The 15,968-nt window shown below is 47.3% G+C and overlaps 1 protein-coding gene across 1 annotated transcript in view; it reads left to right on the top strand.

The window, feature by feature from the left end:
• LOC126517675 (beta-scruin-like) overlaps window positions 1-15,968 on the top strand; it is an 80,622-nt gene that overhangs the window by 16,218 nt on the left and 48,436 nt on the right. Inside the window, exon 3 of the mRNA XM_050167469.3 lies at window positions 3,278-3,505. Within this exon, the coding sequence (XP_050023426.3) occupies window positions 3,278-3,505 (228 nt within the window). The remainder of the gene's footprint in view (window positions 1-3,277; window positions 3,506-15,968) is intronic.

Here is a 15,968-nt window from a genome sequence, read left to right as displayed (position 1 = left end):
GCCTTTACGTATCGCCGACGACGATGTCACGCTTCCGCCACGAAGCTGTTCCCTCGTACCTGTTATCGGCGACAACTTTGACACCGGGACTGGCGTCGCCGAACATATCGACGCAATGGTATTGAGTCAAGGCGTTTCCATCGCCAGGGCCGTAATTAACGTACACGACGGACGTGCCGAGCTCCTGCTGACGAATTTTACGAGGGAACGTCGACACATTGTTAAATGCACGGCTGTTGCTTACTTTGACGAATTTACCTCAGTACAAGACTGCCTCTCAGTGGAGCACGCGACGGCCACCGTGGCTATGCCTGCCCCTGTGGTTGAGGTATGTCCCACCTTGTCCCCCGTCGAACGCAACAGCCTTCTTGAGCTCATGGATGAGTTTAAGAGCTGTTTTTCATCAACGTCACGTGTCAGCCAGACGCCGCTCACTAAGCACCGTATTATAACCGAAGCCGACGCCAGACCAATTCGGCAGAATCCTTATCGTGTAGCACCGAAAGAGCGCGAGGCAATACAAACCCAAGTGAAGACAATGCTTGAGGACGGGGTTATTCGGCCATATAAGAGTTCTTTGGCATCGCCTGTCACATTGGTGAAAAAGGACGGTAGCCTGCGCTTCTGCGTCGACTACAGAAAACTCAACCACATCACAAAGAAAGACGTTTGTCCGTTGCCGCTGCAAATAGAAGTTGATGAGAGAGACCGTGACAAGACTGCTTTCGTGACGCCCGACGGGCTTTATGAATTTCAGGTGCTCCCCTTCGGTTTCTGTTCTGCGCCAGCAACGTTTCAACGACTAATGGACACGGTACTCTCAGGCCTCAAATGGCAAGCCTGTCTGGTGCACCTCGACGACGTGATTGTTTTCTCCGTCACATTCGAGGAACACTTACGGAGACTAAAGACGGTCTTTGAAGCAATGCGCTCAGCTGGTCTAACTTTAAAACCTGAAAAGTGCCATTTTGGCTTTGAAGAACTTCTATTTCTCGGTCACGTTGTTAGTCGTGAAGGTGTCCGACCTGACCCTGATAAAATCTCTTCCGTTGCTAATTTCCCAACGCCATCACATGAAAAGGCCGTGCGACGTTTTCTGGGCCTTTGCGCCTACTACCGACGCTTTATTACGGAATTTTCGCGCATCGCATAGCCGTTAACACATCTCACCAGAGAACATGTCCCCTTCGTGTGGGGCGAAGACCAGCAACGGGCATTTCACGACCTACGGCAACGGCTGCAGACGCCTCCCGTGCTCGCACACTTTGATGACTACGCTCCTACGATTCTTCCTACCGACGCTAGTAATGTCGGCCTTGGCGCACTGCTTGTACAGTGGCAGGACGGCACCGAAAGAGTGATTGCTTACGCCAGTAGGACGCTATCAAGGACGGAGGCTAACTATTCCACTACAGAAAAAGAATGCCTCGCACTGGTGTGGGCCGTCCTGAAATTTCGGCCATATTTGTATGGTCGGTGTTTCACCGTTGTCAGTGATCATTATGCACTTTGCTGGCTGGTTAATTTAAACGATCCAGCTGGTCTGCTTGCGCGCTGGAGTCTTCGGCTCCAAGAGTTCGACTTCATGGTTATCTACAAATCAGGGAAACGACACACCGACGCCGACTGCCTTTCTCGGCTTTTCTAGGCGTGGTAGACACAGTCGTCGTTTCACGCCACCAACGCGAGGTAGCAGAACTGGTTCCTCTTTTCGATTACTTGGAGGAAAAAACAAGCAGCGTGCCGAGGTTATTCGCGAGAGGGCTGTCTTCGTTTTGCTTGCGCCACGACGTTCTGTATAAAAATAACTTTTCACCTAGTGGCAGCAGCTACTTACTCGTCATTCCCGCATCTCTTCGCGACGAAGTCCTACATGCCTGTCACAACGAGCCGACCGCTGGTCACTTGGGCTACACTCGGACATTGGCAAGAATTAGGCTAAAGTACTATTTATTCCCAAGACTTGCGTCGATCGTGAAACGTTACATACAGACATGCCTGGATTGCCAGCGCCGCAACGCCCTACCCGGAAAGCCAGCTGGACTGCTGCATCCTGTCCAGATACCGCAAGCGCCGTTCGAACAAATTGGCATGGACCTTTTAGGTCCGTTTCCACTGTCTACTGCCGGAAATAGATGGATAATCGTCGTCACAGATTACCTTAGTCGATACGCTGAAACAGGTGCTATCCAACGCGGAACAGCAGCCGAAGCAGCGCGATTTTTCATCCAAGCCGTCGTCCTAAGGCATGGTGCTCCCGCAGTGGTCATAACAGACAGAGGATCTGCGTTCACGGCTGCGCTTCTGGACACCGTTTTGCGATTAAGTGGTACCATTCACCGAAAGGCCACGGCTTATCATCCCCAAACCAATGGGCTGACAGAACGTTTGAATAAGACTCTGGCAGACATGATGAGAATGTACATCGAAGTCGACCACAAGAACTGGGACGAGATTCTACCATACGTTACATTTGCGTATAATACGGCGCGCCAAGAGACAACACGCGTCACGCATTTCAACCTCGTTTACGGCCGGGAAGTGACAACCATGTTGGACGCAATGCTGCCACACGAGTGCGGTAACGACGAGACTGGTGCCGAGGAGTTTACGCAACGCGCAGAGGAAGCCAGGCAGCTTGCGCGTTTCCGAATCCAAGAACAACAGGAATACGATGCCCGACACAACAATCTTCGGCGCAGACTCGTCACATACAACGTTGGTGACCAGGTGTGGGTCTGGACTCCGATTCGTCGGCGGGGGTTGTCTGAGAAGCTTCTGCGAAGATACTTTGGCTCGTATACAGTTCTGCGCCGCATCAGCGATGTGAATTATGAAGTGGTCTCCCACAGCCATAACTGCACCGAACGCGGGCGGCATCTGCCCGAGGTTGTGCACGTGCTTCGTATGAAGCCATAGTTTTCCTCATGACCTCAACTTTGCACCGTGTGTGCACAGCCTTCGGACGTTGGTGCATCGGGACGATGCTTCCTTTTCAAAGGAGGGGCAAATGCCACATCCTCTATGGTCGCCGCGGGTATGTGCCAGGCGATGAAAACGACGCTGAAGTAGCGCGCGAGTAGAAAAATAGAGACGACGACGACGTCGCGTTGACTGCGCTGATAAAGTGCTTTTACACGTCCTCGACACCGGCTTTCCCGTCTCCTACTAGGCTGTGACAATATGAGTTTTCATCGTTAGTAGCGATGCATATAGTATAGCGCATTCAAAAAGTCCAATTATGTTTCGTTCCCACCCGAACATGGCTCTTTCTCAGCCTGAGAAAGGCATGGGCGACGCGTGCACCATGGCCAGTAGCAGCCGTGCCTCGTCGCTGTCCCCGCCGCCAGCCACCGCTGTGGGGCGCCACCGTGGACCGCGGCGACGCCGGGCGGACAAGGCCCGGGCCGCGACCCAGCAGGCAAGCTCGCCCAGTTCGTCCCACGAGGACGGCTCGCCGGTGTCTCCTCCTGGCGGAAATGGCGCCCCTCCTCCTGCTCTCGAGGTGAGTGCTTGACACGATGCGTAGGGGAAAACATTTCCGAGTTACCTGTCCCATTCGTTCTACGCGCAAGCCTTTCTGTCCTGTTAGCGCAATCGGCGAATGTTTGTTCGAAGCCGCGAAGGAAGTGGAAGAGGAAGGCGCCTGGAGGTGAAGCAAATCGCGCGCTAGGGATAGTGCAAAGTAACGTGTGCAGTGCGCGGTAAAGGAAAGTCGCCTAGAGGAAAATCTAGGTGACGTTTAGCGAAAGGTGAAGGAGAAATGAGGCAAAGCGTCGTGGAGGAGGAAGGTGGGCGAAGGCGCGCTTGGTTCGCCTAGTCTGGCAGTTGCTTCAGGTTTTGTTTGCGATACAGACGTACTGGGGTCGTCTCGTGTTAACATCATCCTCGCGCGCTGTACTATAGCCATGGAAAGAAAAGCGAACAGCGAAGCGCGTGGCCGAAGCATGACTGAAGGTATAGTGCACGCCGTCCAGTCATCACCATTGACAGGCGGGCACATCCGGTTTGATCGCGGTGTACGATGGTGCGCCCCCTATCCTGCGATACCTTTGTTTCTGTTCTGCTTCTGTTTTATTTGAAAGCGAGGAAAGGTGACGATACAGTAATGACGACAGCGTGAACTGTACCATCGCGATGAAAAGAAACGCGAACCGCGGGAAGCGTGGCGTTTGGCACAGTCAGCGCTAGTGCGAGGATACGTGTGCAACTCTAATATGCTTTGGCTGACGCTATGCGAATCTCTGCTTTCAGTCGGCGCCACCGTAGCGCTAGAATCTTGTTCCGGCTGGCGCTATTGCACCGCGTGTGCGTTCCGAGTGCCAGACATGACTGCAAGATGATAAGCTTTCCTTGCCAATATGCCCGGCAAATAAAATGCGGCACGCTTTCATGCTGTCGCGACGCTTGTGTGCGTAACGGAACTCAGTCGTGAATTCCAGACTATAGGAAATTTATTGGTCTAAGAAAGGTATAAAGAACAACTGAAACAAAGCTCAAGCTGGCACAAAGTCTGAGGTAATCACGAAGCAGATTTGCTCGACAAAAACATGCTTCGCATTAATTATTATTTGGTGAAGTGTCCTTCGGCCAGGATGGCGGATTCCATGCGCCTCGGCATAGAGGCAAACAGGTTTGTGGCTAGCTCAGTGCCGCAAAGCCTGTCCCACTCGGCGTGAACAGCAGCCCAAAGGCAGTCTTTGTTCATCATATGGATCTGCAAACGTGACAAGCGTGATTTATAATTCACCAAACATTCTCACTTGGGTTTATGTATATATATAGGCTCCTTTTGCTGGCCACGAAAGTTTACGGATGGCAAGGTTCTCTAGTAAATCCTCCACGGAACGTGAAGTATGGATTGGAGACAGGTCATGCTGATAATAAAACAACCCATCCTTGAACTGCTTATCCAAAGCAAAGGGCAGGACAACCTGCTCGATTACATTACAGTATTCTGTTGCAGTGAAGCGTTCATGTAGCCGTATAAGGGGACCCAAGTCGTCGGCTGTGATGGCACCCCACACATTCCCGGAGCAGCACCCGCTGAGGCTGGTTCGCTTGAAGCAGGTGGGATCAAAGCTGCATAAAGTAAAAAAAAGAAAGTTATGTTTGCGTTTACTTGCGTCAAAGTGGTATAATACGTTTAGCCCAATCGCTGCTGTATCCAAACATTTTTCTTGTATATTGTAGCGAAGTAGGCACCTGGCACTAGAACAGGGACTGCACCATGACTGTAACGTAGCTTTTATTCATTCGCTCAGAATGCACTTCGAGCCGTTAATTCATGACATGCAGCAACCAAAAAGTAGCCAATCTTATTGCAGAACACATGTCTGACTTTAAAACGCTGAAGTATACATTATGTCCTTTAAACGATCGGTAGTCGCACCCTCACGTGACATCCGTCGTAGAGCTATCTTCGTTAAATTTTTACACTACTCTGACCACACTAGCACTAAGTGAACGCATTCGGGACCACATATTTACAAGCATCGCAATTCAAGAACACTAGGGTGCAAAGGCTTACCGATGATTGTCTTGATGTCAAACTTTCAGTTTCTCGTGACCTTTTCTGGCAAATGCGTTCTCATCTGTGAACATCACCTGGCCCCAATCCTCCACAGACCAGTCTTTGTGCGACTGTGCGAATTGTAGACGGGTGGCTTTGTGGCGATTCGAAAGCAAAGGCTTTCTTGTGGTGGTCCTGCTGTGAAGGCCCGCTTCGTGGAGGCGCTGTCGAACCGCTTGAACGTCAATGTTTAGGCCGAGCTCGTTTTTGATCTGCGGGGCTGTTAAAAAAGAATTATGTACGGTGGCTGCAATAATTAGTAGGTCTTGTTCCGCAGCCGTGGAACGTGGCCACGAACACTGAGGAAGGTCCGAGAGTATACCTTCAGTTTCATAAGCTTTCAAAACTCTTGTTGGCTGTCTAAAACGCTGTTCCGGTAATCTCCGCAATTCTTCTCTGGGGAATTCCTTGGCGGTACAAAGCGATCATTCCGATCCTGTCGGCGTCCGACGCACGCGGCATGTTTTCCTTTCCAAACTGAAGGGACTCAAGCCGATAGCTTTGCTCCTACGCCGTAGCAGAATAGGTCGCGATGTGCAGCTCCACTTTCAATCATCGTTTTTATCCTTGAAGCTTCGGTGGCTCCTGCGTACGGCGCGGCCGCGCGAGCCCTGTCTTGAATACAATCTGCGATGCGGACAGCGTAGGCGTCTAGGCTCACCGAGGGCCGATAGCGTCGCATGCACTATAGCACCCATGCGCTTGCACGTCACCCGCGTTTGCGAAGTGAAACGTCATTGTAACCTTTTCAATCCTAATCAAGAATAAATTTTGGTGCGGACAGCTCTCATTTATTAAAGCGAATAGCTTTCTTTCGCTTTTACCCCCGTTTTCATGGTCGGCGCCCGGACTTTCTCCGCTCATGGAACAAGAAGCGGACAGCGCCGTAGACCAAAGGTTACGGTTGAGTGTAGACGAGAGCAGTGTTTGTCCTTGGAAGAGGTAGAGCTTTCATTGAATGGCACATAGAAACTGTTACAACACATTCAAGAAAATAAAGCGACAGGACCGAGTGGTATCTCGCCAAGAGTTTCAAAACATTGTTCTAAGGCAGTAGAACCTTACCGTTATGTTATATATGAAGTCACGATGTGGGCAGCCTTCCCCGTGATTGAAAGGTTGGTACCGTTTTACATGTATTTAAGGTGGCTCTAAATCAGAAGTGCCCAATTGCAAGCCTATTTCCATCACACCAATTTGCTGCAAACTACTTGAGCCTGTTCTATATTCCGCCCTAATGAATCGCCTGACTTTAGTTGGATTTTTTTATTCTAGACAAAACGTATTTCGAAAATGATTTTCATGCACAACCCAATGAATTGAATTTATAACGATATATCATTGGCTTTAGACAACAGAGAACAGATTGATTCTTTATTCTTGGATTTCCTAAAAGCGTTAGATACGGTTTCACATATACAGCTCTAATACAAAAGTTGTACAATTTAAACATTGAAAAAGCCTTTGCATATGGATTACGGATTATTTAACATCAACGAAACAAAAGGTGATTTTAGGTGGACCATGTTCGTGTTTAGTTTCTGTCACTTCAGGAGTACCCCAGGGTTCTGTATTGGGCCCACTTCTCTTCCTTGCGTTTACAAGTCATATTTTAGATATAATGAAGAGTAACATGACAATGTTTGCTGATGATTGTATTTTGTATACTAATTTAACTGACCAAGCGGATTCCACACAGCTTTAGGAAAATCTTAATCAAGTACAGGTATGTTGTTTAAAAAAATGACATGGTACTAAACAGCAACTGTGTTCACGTCAGCTTTACCAAAAGGGGTAATAGGTTCACGAATCAGTACGTTTAACACAATCAATTAGGAAAGAGCACAAATTCAATTATTTGGGCGTTGCGTTTTCCGAAGAAGGGGCATAGCCTGAATAAACAGTGTTCTTAGCAGGGCAAGAAAAGCCCCTGGCTTTCTACAATGAAACCTTAAACTTAAACAGAAATTAAACAGACCCCATACCATACCTATGTCAGACCTATAGTGAGATATACCTGTACTGTGAGGGACCCGTTTAACAAGGTACATAGTGATGCACTTGAGCGTATTAAGTCTATTGCAGCGAGATTTGTTCTGGAGCGGTATGATCGATCTGAATGTTCTCGAGACATGAAGAGACTTTAACCGGTAATCTTTAAAAGAGCGAACATATAATCTTAGACTTAAATTATTTCATTCAATTCATAACAAGCAAACTGGAATAAATGCGTCAGATTATCTGCAACTAGCGCATTATCAGTCCTCCCATGTGAATCACAAATTTAAGGTTAGACCATGCACCTCCAAAACCAATCTTCTTAAAAAAACGTTTTTCTCAGAAACGATTGCCGTATGGAATTTGTTGCCACCGTATTTGCTTTGCCGCAAGACTGCGGGTTCATCTTACGAATTATTGTGCCCCCCGCAATAATGCCAACAAAGGCGCTGCGGGTAGTGTCTGAAATTTAAAAAAAATGGGGAGGGGGAGGAAAAGGCTGCCACGGCGGTGGAGCCAAGGCCAGAAAGAAGGTCAGTGGGGAGACGAAAAGGTGTTGGTGTTTCGTGACCGCTATTTGGTGGCAAGGGCGCTTGCGCTACGTCAGAGGTTGGTAAACTTTGTGTAAACCTGCAGCGATGACTGTCAAAGAAAAGGAACAGAAGATGGCGAAGCAACCCGAAGCTCGGGGTCAATGGGGGGCGTAACATTTACGCCATTCTAGTGCAATAATTTTTCCAAAGTGCATCGGAGCAACCGACGGGCATGCAAGACCACGTGCGCCACTTTCACGGTGTGCATGAGAGTCGCGCACAAGTACCTTGCAGTGCGTTATATATACCTCGATGTACGAGTACCAGTGGGCTCTACAAGTTCGCGCGCTTCATTATTCAGAAGAGGCCTGCATTTCCGCTCCCGTATTATTACGGGAAAGTCAGTGTAAAATAAGCTGCGCATACAAACTGCACATGCCGCCCACAGAAATGATGGCATGAATTGTTATTATGTTAAAAGAAACTATCACTATTTAAAATGAGTGCTCCTAAATTAATACTACATAAGCTTAATAACCTTGATTGACTGTGAATAAGTGGGAAAAAAGTGCTTCAGGCAGATTTTCTAGCGTCACCTTGAGGAGGTAGAAAACTGAGGGCCCTGAACGGTAAAACCACCTAATTGTTTTTTTTTTTTTTACGAAAGCAATGATATTCGAACGGTGCAAGAAATTCCACATTGTTCGCGGGTGTTCTACAACAAGTGGCATGTAAGTGTAGTATACTGTTTCCATAAGTTATACTCCCGGCATTTATCCATTTATCTCCCGATAGTGCCAGTGTGGGATTCATATTTTAGGCTTTGGTGGGCGAAACTAACGACTAAAACAAAATGAAACTAGTTGTAAAAATAATCACAGTTTCGCGTAAAGGGCGAAGCAATGAATGCGATAGCAACATGTGAGAATATTACATGAAGGCGCCTCTCTACGTTTTTTGTCAGCATAGCTCTTCATTTTCTGCTTCCATTCTCTGTCGATTGCATCAAGTTCCTCAGCGTGAGGTTTTTCCTGGATCTGTGGCAACTTCGCGCGAACCTTCCTTCCGAAGAGGAGTTCAGCTGGCGTGTAGCTGCTTGTAGAGTGGGGCATTGCTCTATGGTTGAGAAGGTACTCACAGAGCTCTCCTGGTTGATGTGCTCACTGAGCCCAATTGCTTCCGGCCGTCTTCACAGTTTTTACATTTCTGATAAACCTTTCCACCTCGCCGTTTGCTTGTGACCACAGGGGTGTTGTCCGGTGATGTCAAATGCCATTGAGCTACACGAATGCAGGGAATCCATGCCCAAAGAAAGGAGGATCATGGTCAGTCTTCAGCACATAAGGCAATCCATGCTGTCACTAAGCTTTTCTGTGAAGCTTTTCGGGTTCAATAACGGCAATGCGGCAATCACAGAAAAACGAGAGTATTCATCCATGACCGCTAACATATATTTGTTGCCAGGCAAAGGGCCAGCGAAGTCTGCCGCCAGTGACTGTCAAGGGCCATCTGGGAGTTGCGTCATACAAAAGGTGAACACTTTTTTCTCTACAACATTCGTTTGGCACAGTTCACAGTCTTCGACTTCCAATTTCACTTTTCTGTCAATTCCTGGGAACTGTATCTTCTATCTGATCAGTTGTTTCATTTCGACTATTTCCTGGTGTCCCCTATGAACCAACTTCATGGCTTGTAACTGCACTTCCTCGGGAATCACCAGTTTTGGTCCCCTCAAGGCATCATTGTCTGCAGCTCTTAACTATTCTCTGATCTGGCTGAAGTGCTTGAACTTGTCATCTTTCAACATTTTCTCGGATGACGTCCGATCAACCATCCTTAAGGTTTGGATGAGCAGCTGCGCTCGCACGTCCCCTTTGTGCGCCTTTTCTACTACTTGCATTGTCAAAGCTTTAGGCGCAGCAAACTTCAGGACAAAATAAACACATTCTTCTGTTGCAGCTGACTCTGTTGGCATAACTGCATTCTCTCTTCTTGTTGAGTGTCTGGAAAGGTAGTCAGCAGGGTTTTCTTTTCCAGCAAGGTTCTTTTTGTTGAAGTGGTGTTGGAGCCTAAGACTGAGGCGTTCAAGTCTCGCTGACAGCTTTGCACTCGGGCTCTTGATCATCGACCCTAGTGGTAGATGATCCGTCTTTCCTGTGAACTTCCCTCCAGTAAGGTAGATGTCCCCCTTCTCAGTTGGCGTTAATGTCCGGCTGTAACAGGCTAAGATGTTCGGCGCCCTTTCCTTTGGAGTTTCTTGGACCAACATTCCTGCTATTCCCTAAGGTCCTGCATCTGTGATGACGTACGTTTCCTTGTTTGCATAAGAATACAGTAGAGTGCGATGTCTTGACAGCTCCTGTTTTACTTCATCCAGGGCATTCAGGTGCTCCTCTGCCCCGCAGAACTCAGCATCAGCGTGCGTAAGGCTTCTTAGTGGTTCCACTCCACTATTTGGGCTACGTAAGGTACGAAACGGCGGTAGCAGTTTGCCATTCTGTGCAGGCTTCTGCCTTCAGTTGAATTTCTTGGTGGTTGGTGGCGTCATCTTTACTACTTTTACTTTCACTGCTTCTACTTTCTCAGGGTCAACACTGAGACTCTGCTAGGAGATAACACGTGATCGTAAAGTTTCAGGATCCTTGATCCCTTCACGCACTTTTTCTCAGCCTAGCATCTTCTAAGTGCCTGAGCACCAGCCATGGTCTCCAATCATGCTCTTCAATTGTGCGGCCTGAGACAGGCATGATATCACTGATGTTTATGATGCCATCTTTGTTAGGCAGCACTTCTCTTATGAGATCCTGAAATATCTCCACAGCAGCATTCACTCCAAACCCCCAGCAGCCTCTTGTAATCTTCGTAGTCAAAAGTGGGTGGCAAAAGTCGTTATCATTCTTCAATCTTCTTCCAGCTCTAGCTGGTGGTACCCCTCGTCCAGATCCAACTTGGAGAAGAACGCTGCATCATTTAAGATGTTGATCATATCTTCAACAGTACGCAATAGATGCCGCTCTCGGGCGATGGCTCTGTTCGCGTCTCGCATGTTAGTGCTCATTATCACACTCTTGACATTTCGCTTGGCACAATTACTATGGGCGACACCCACGGGGTAGGGCCAGTTACCATTTCTATGGTGTCCTGGTCTTCTAGGCGTCGCAGCTCCATCTCCACTGCATCTCGCATGTGAGAAGGAATTCTGCAATGTTGTCGAGCAACGCGCTTCCCGTCACTGGGAATTGCCAACTTCACTTGAAAGCTCAGCCGTCCGAGTTTCCCGAACAACGTCGGACATTTTTTGTATGTTCACAGTAGTTTCTTCTGGGACTGTCCGGGCTACTTTCATTAGACCCAATGCTTTTGCTGTTTTGTAACTCAGAAGCGACGCTTGTCGCCCTTTCACTACGTAGACAGTGGCCTGGACACGTGTTTCCTTGTCATGAAATGCAGTGAGCATTCCAATCGCAGGGATTTTTTGGGTGACACCATACGGGATAAGCCGCGCAGTCCAGACCTCGTCTCTGGTCCGGCCCTCCTCCGTTTCTACTCGCAGTGCGCCTAGGTGACGCTGGCTTTTGGCGCTCGCTTTCAGTTGCAAGGACACTACAATGTGCATATACCAATCATCACCACTCGGGCCCAGTAAGTTGGTGGCTTACTCGCTGCGATAAAGAGAAGCCCTGCATCCAGACCGTTGTCTCAGAGCAATATGAATTGCAGTAAACGTAACCTAAGTAAACACGCGTGGCGGAACGTGCGTAGACACATAAAAAGAGAAAACTGGAACGCCGCGAGCAGCATTCGTTAGAACTATAGGGTTCTTGTCGGCGTTGCTGCTTTGTGATCTTGGCCTCACATTCCCGCACTGCGGTGTGCTCACGGCGGCCAAGATGTGTGCATCCGCTTCGCGCTTTTCAGTTGCAGGGTTTTGTCGACGTTGTCGCTTAGCCTGGATCTCCCCTTAGCGCCAGGTCTGGGCGACTCCGGCGTTGTTCACACAACAGAACATTGTTTCTGCATCTGAACTAATGGAGTGGTTTTTGCGGGTATGCGGGCCGCCTTACTTCATTGTGGTTAGCATTTCCCGGGAGCATCTCCACCGGCATTCTGACAACATGCGGGGGCATGTTTGCGCCATGTGAGGGAAACGGTGCTTTGCTGTTGACCCCACGCCCATCAGGTACTATTCTAGCCACTGGACGTTGGCTATCGAGCAGGAAAAAACCATGTCACAAGCCGACAGGGTGTGCATGTATTGCGTAGTCTATGCAGGCTATTTTACAGTTCGTTCCAGCAAACGCAGTTGTGGAAGTCGAGGTGTTAATAAATGCCTAGACATATTTCGCCACCTAGCGTTAAAAGTCTGACGAAAAGGAAAATCATACAGTTAATGTAAGTAATGTTCCACAGAATAGATTGCCATGGTGCCAGGAGAGAGACAAAGACGACGACCGCCAACAAGACGCGAGAGATGACGTAGTAGGCCTAACCTAACGTTCTGTCATACTCTTTGAACCGGCCATATCTTCTGCAATGTAAACACGGTCCCATTTAACTTTATATCTCAGCCCGTTTCATTTTATTGAACTAAAGGAATCAGTGTTTTGTGTTTCATTATTGATGACCGTGAAAAATCACCCTGTGTGTTCATAAAACGCGCCAAACCTCTCATCGCACTGGCTTACACACGCGAAGTACTTAAAGATCATATTGACACGTGTACTTATCTTTATCCGGCAACCACGCTTCGCCGCCTAACAAATGTAATCGCACAGCGTGGGACGTGCCTGCATGTATCCGAAGTTTCTGGAAAGTTATCGATGCTTCTATCCGCTGTCTGTTGTTGCCGAACCTTATGTTATCTGATTTCATCACCTGACGCGAATGGTGTAGAACTTTGTGGAAGGCACGCGGGTCCGAACGATTAGTCTGGAACATTCAACGACTGCTCTATAAAAGCCGACGCGCTTGACCCGCTGATCAGATTTTAGATGATCGCCGACCGTGTTCGCCGCTATCGTTGTGCTATAAGTGTAGCCTGTTTTTGTGGGCACAGGTTCGCCCAATAAAAGTTAGTTTTGTATTCCACCGTATTGCTGCTTTCTTCACCGTCACTACCACGTGACAATATATTGCGTTTACCGTGACATGCGCCCAGGGCCTGTTGGTTAAACGATCGAGCTGTTGGGCTATGTCTCCTCTGTTTGAATCTTGCTGTCGGACAATTTCATTCGTGTTTATTAATTAAAAACAAAGTCTTTATTGGCGATTTTACCACGTCTTTTCGGCATTGGGTAACTTTAAAACATTTTTCCTGGGCCTAACCCGAAGAGTGTGCAGCAGGTTTGAGCCTTGCTATTGCTTGACACTTTTAATATTTAATAGCCTGAGAAGATTTCAAGAGAAAAGGCAAGCACTGTCAGTGTTAGGTCTCATGACATCTGTTTGTGGCTGCCATTCCCACAATTCTGGGAAATAATTTTGTCAAGGATGTAAAACCTGGTATGAGCAACTTTAGTGATAGAAGAGTGTGGCAATATAACCCACATAGACAGCATGTAATAACAGGCGCAGAACTAGGAGGGGTGATGAAATTGCGGGCGCAAGCTGGAATCAGCTATAGCGACTACGCATAGTAATTGTAGATCGCAGGCAGAGGCCGCCATCATAAAGTGGACACAAAAATAGTCTGATGATGACGACATCATAGTCACATAGCTTACAGTATACATATACCTGTATGTGTTCGGATTCTCATATCGACGACGATGACAAAAATTTGCTTGAGTGGTCCATATAATTGCTACCACAATAAAGAAAACGGACTGCTTACTCTTTACGTAGAAACGGCAGGAATACTAAATGGTCACGCGACAAACATTTTCTTACACTGAGCACCATTGTTTTTTGCGTCGATCACTTCGTCGAATGTACGTAGCTTTGTGAGTCCCTAATTTTTCGTTGCAGTATTAAAATAGCGCCATCCTTTTGGGGTCTCGCATAGTTCCTAGTTTTTCTATACCCGAATTTTACATCAGAGGAGTTTGTTGAGTGTGGCCTTGATTGAGCATTCCAGACAAAACTTACCGTCTTTATTTATATTTCTCTGTGTTCTCGACATTAATTTGAGGAATTTGCACCCGCAGAACTAACGCAAGTTGCCGTATTCGCCGAACAAGACGTCTTACATGCCAAACGCTTGACTTCATGCTTTTAACATATGCCAAGAAAAAAAGTGCTAGGCTCTCTGAACAGAACTTTTCTGAGACTAAAGGGACACTTTCTCCCTGCAGTGCAGTTTTAGGAAAGGGTGTTGCACAGTCACGGAGTTAATAACGGTTATGCTTTCTTATGCCTAGACCTGAGGAGGGAACGGAAGAAACTGGTACATAAGAAGCCGATCAATGAGTTAGAGGTAAGAGGGAAAATAGAGGAATTCCAGATCAAGCTACAGAACAGGTATTCGGCTTTAACTCAGGAAGAGGAGCTTAGTGTTGAAGCAATGAACGACAATCTTGTGGGCATCATTAAGAAGTGTGCAATGGAAGTCGGTGGTAACTCGATTAGGCAGGATACCAGTAAACTGTCGCAGGCGACGAAAGATCTGATCAAGAAACGCCAATGTATGAAAGCCTCTAACCCTACAGCTAGAATAGAACTGGCAGAACTTTCGAAGTTAATCAACAAGCGTAAGACAGCTGACATAAGGAAGTATAATATGGATAGAATTGAACATGCTCTCAGGAACGGCGGAAGCCTAAAAACAGTGAAGAAGAAACTAGGAATTGGCAAGAATCACATGTATGCGTTAAAAGACAAAGCCGGCAATATCATTACTAATATGGATGAGATAGTTCAAGTGGCTGAGGAGTTCTATAGAGATTTATACAGTACCAGTGGCACCCACGACGATAATGGAAGAGAAAATAGTCTAGAGGAATTCGAAGTCCCAAAGGTAACGCCGGAAGAAGTAAAGAAAGCCTTGGGAGAAATGCAAAGGGGGAAGGCAGCTGGGGAGGATCAGGTAACAGCAGATTTGTTGAAGGATGGTGGGCAGATTGTTCTAGAGAAACTGGCCACCCTGTATACGCAATGCCTCATGACGTCGAGCGTACCGGAATCTTGGAAGAACGCTAACATAATCCTAATCCATAAGAAAGGGGACGCCAAAGACTTGAAAAATTATAGACCGATCAGCTTACTGTCCGTTGCCTACAAAATATTTACTAAGGTAATCGCAAATAGAATCAGGAACACCTTAGACTTCTGTCAAGCAAAGGACCAGGCAGGATTCCGTAAAGGCTACTCAACAATAGATCATATTCACACTATCAATCAGGTGATAGAGAAATGTGCGGAATATAACCAACCCTTATATATAGCTTTCATTGATTATGAGAAAGCGTTTGATTCTGTCGAAACCTCAGCAGTCATGGAGGCATTAAGGAATCAGGGTGTAGACGAGCCGTATGTAAAAATACTGAAAAATATCTATAGCGGCTCCACAGCCACCGTAGTCCTCCATAAAGAAAGCAACAAAATCCCAATAAAGAAAGGCGTCAGGCAGGGAGATACGATCTCTCCAATGCTATTCACAGCGTGTTTACAGGAGGTATTCAGAGACCTGGATTGGGAAGAATTGGGGATAAAAATTAATGGAGAACACCTTAGTAACTTGCGATTCGCTGATGATATTGCCTTGCTTAGTAACTCAGGGGACCAATTGCAATGCATGCTCACTGACCTGGAGAGGCAAAGCAGAAGAGTGGGTCTAAAAATTAATCTGCAGAAAACTAAAGTAATGTTTAACAGTCTCGGAAGAGAACAGCAATTTACAATAGGCAGCGAGGCACTGGAAGTCGTAA

Source organism: Dermacentor andersoni, chromosome 11 (genome assembly GCF_023375885.2).
Source record: "Dermacentor andersoni chromosome 11, qqDerAnde1_hic_scaffold, whole genome shotgun sequence".
Classification (NCBI taxonomy): Eukaryota; Metazoa; Arthropoda; class Arachnida; order Ixodida; family Ixodidae; genus Dermacentor; species Dermacentor andersoni.
The sequence above is the reverse complement of the archived record's forward strand: the minus strand, read 5'-3'. Positions and strand labels throughout refer to the sequence as shown.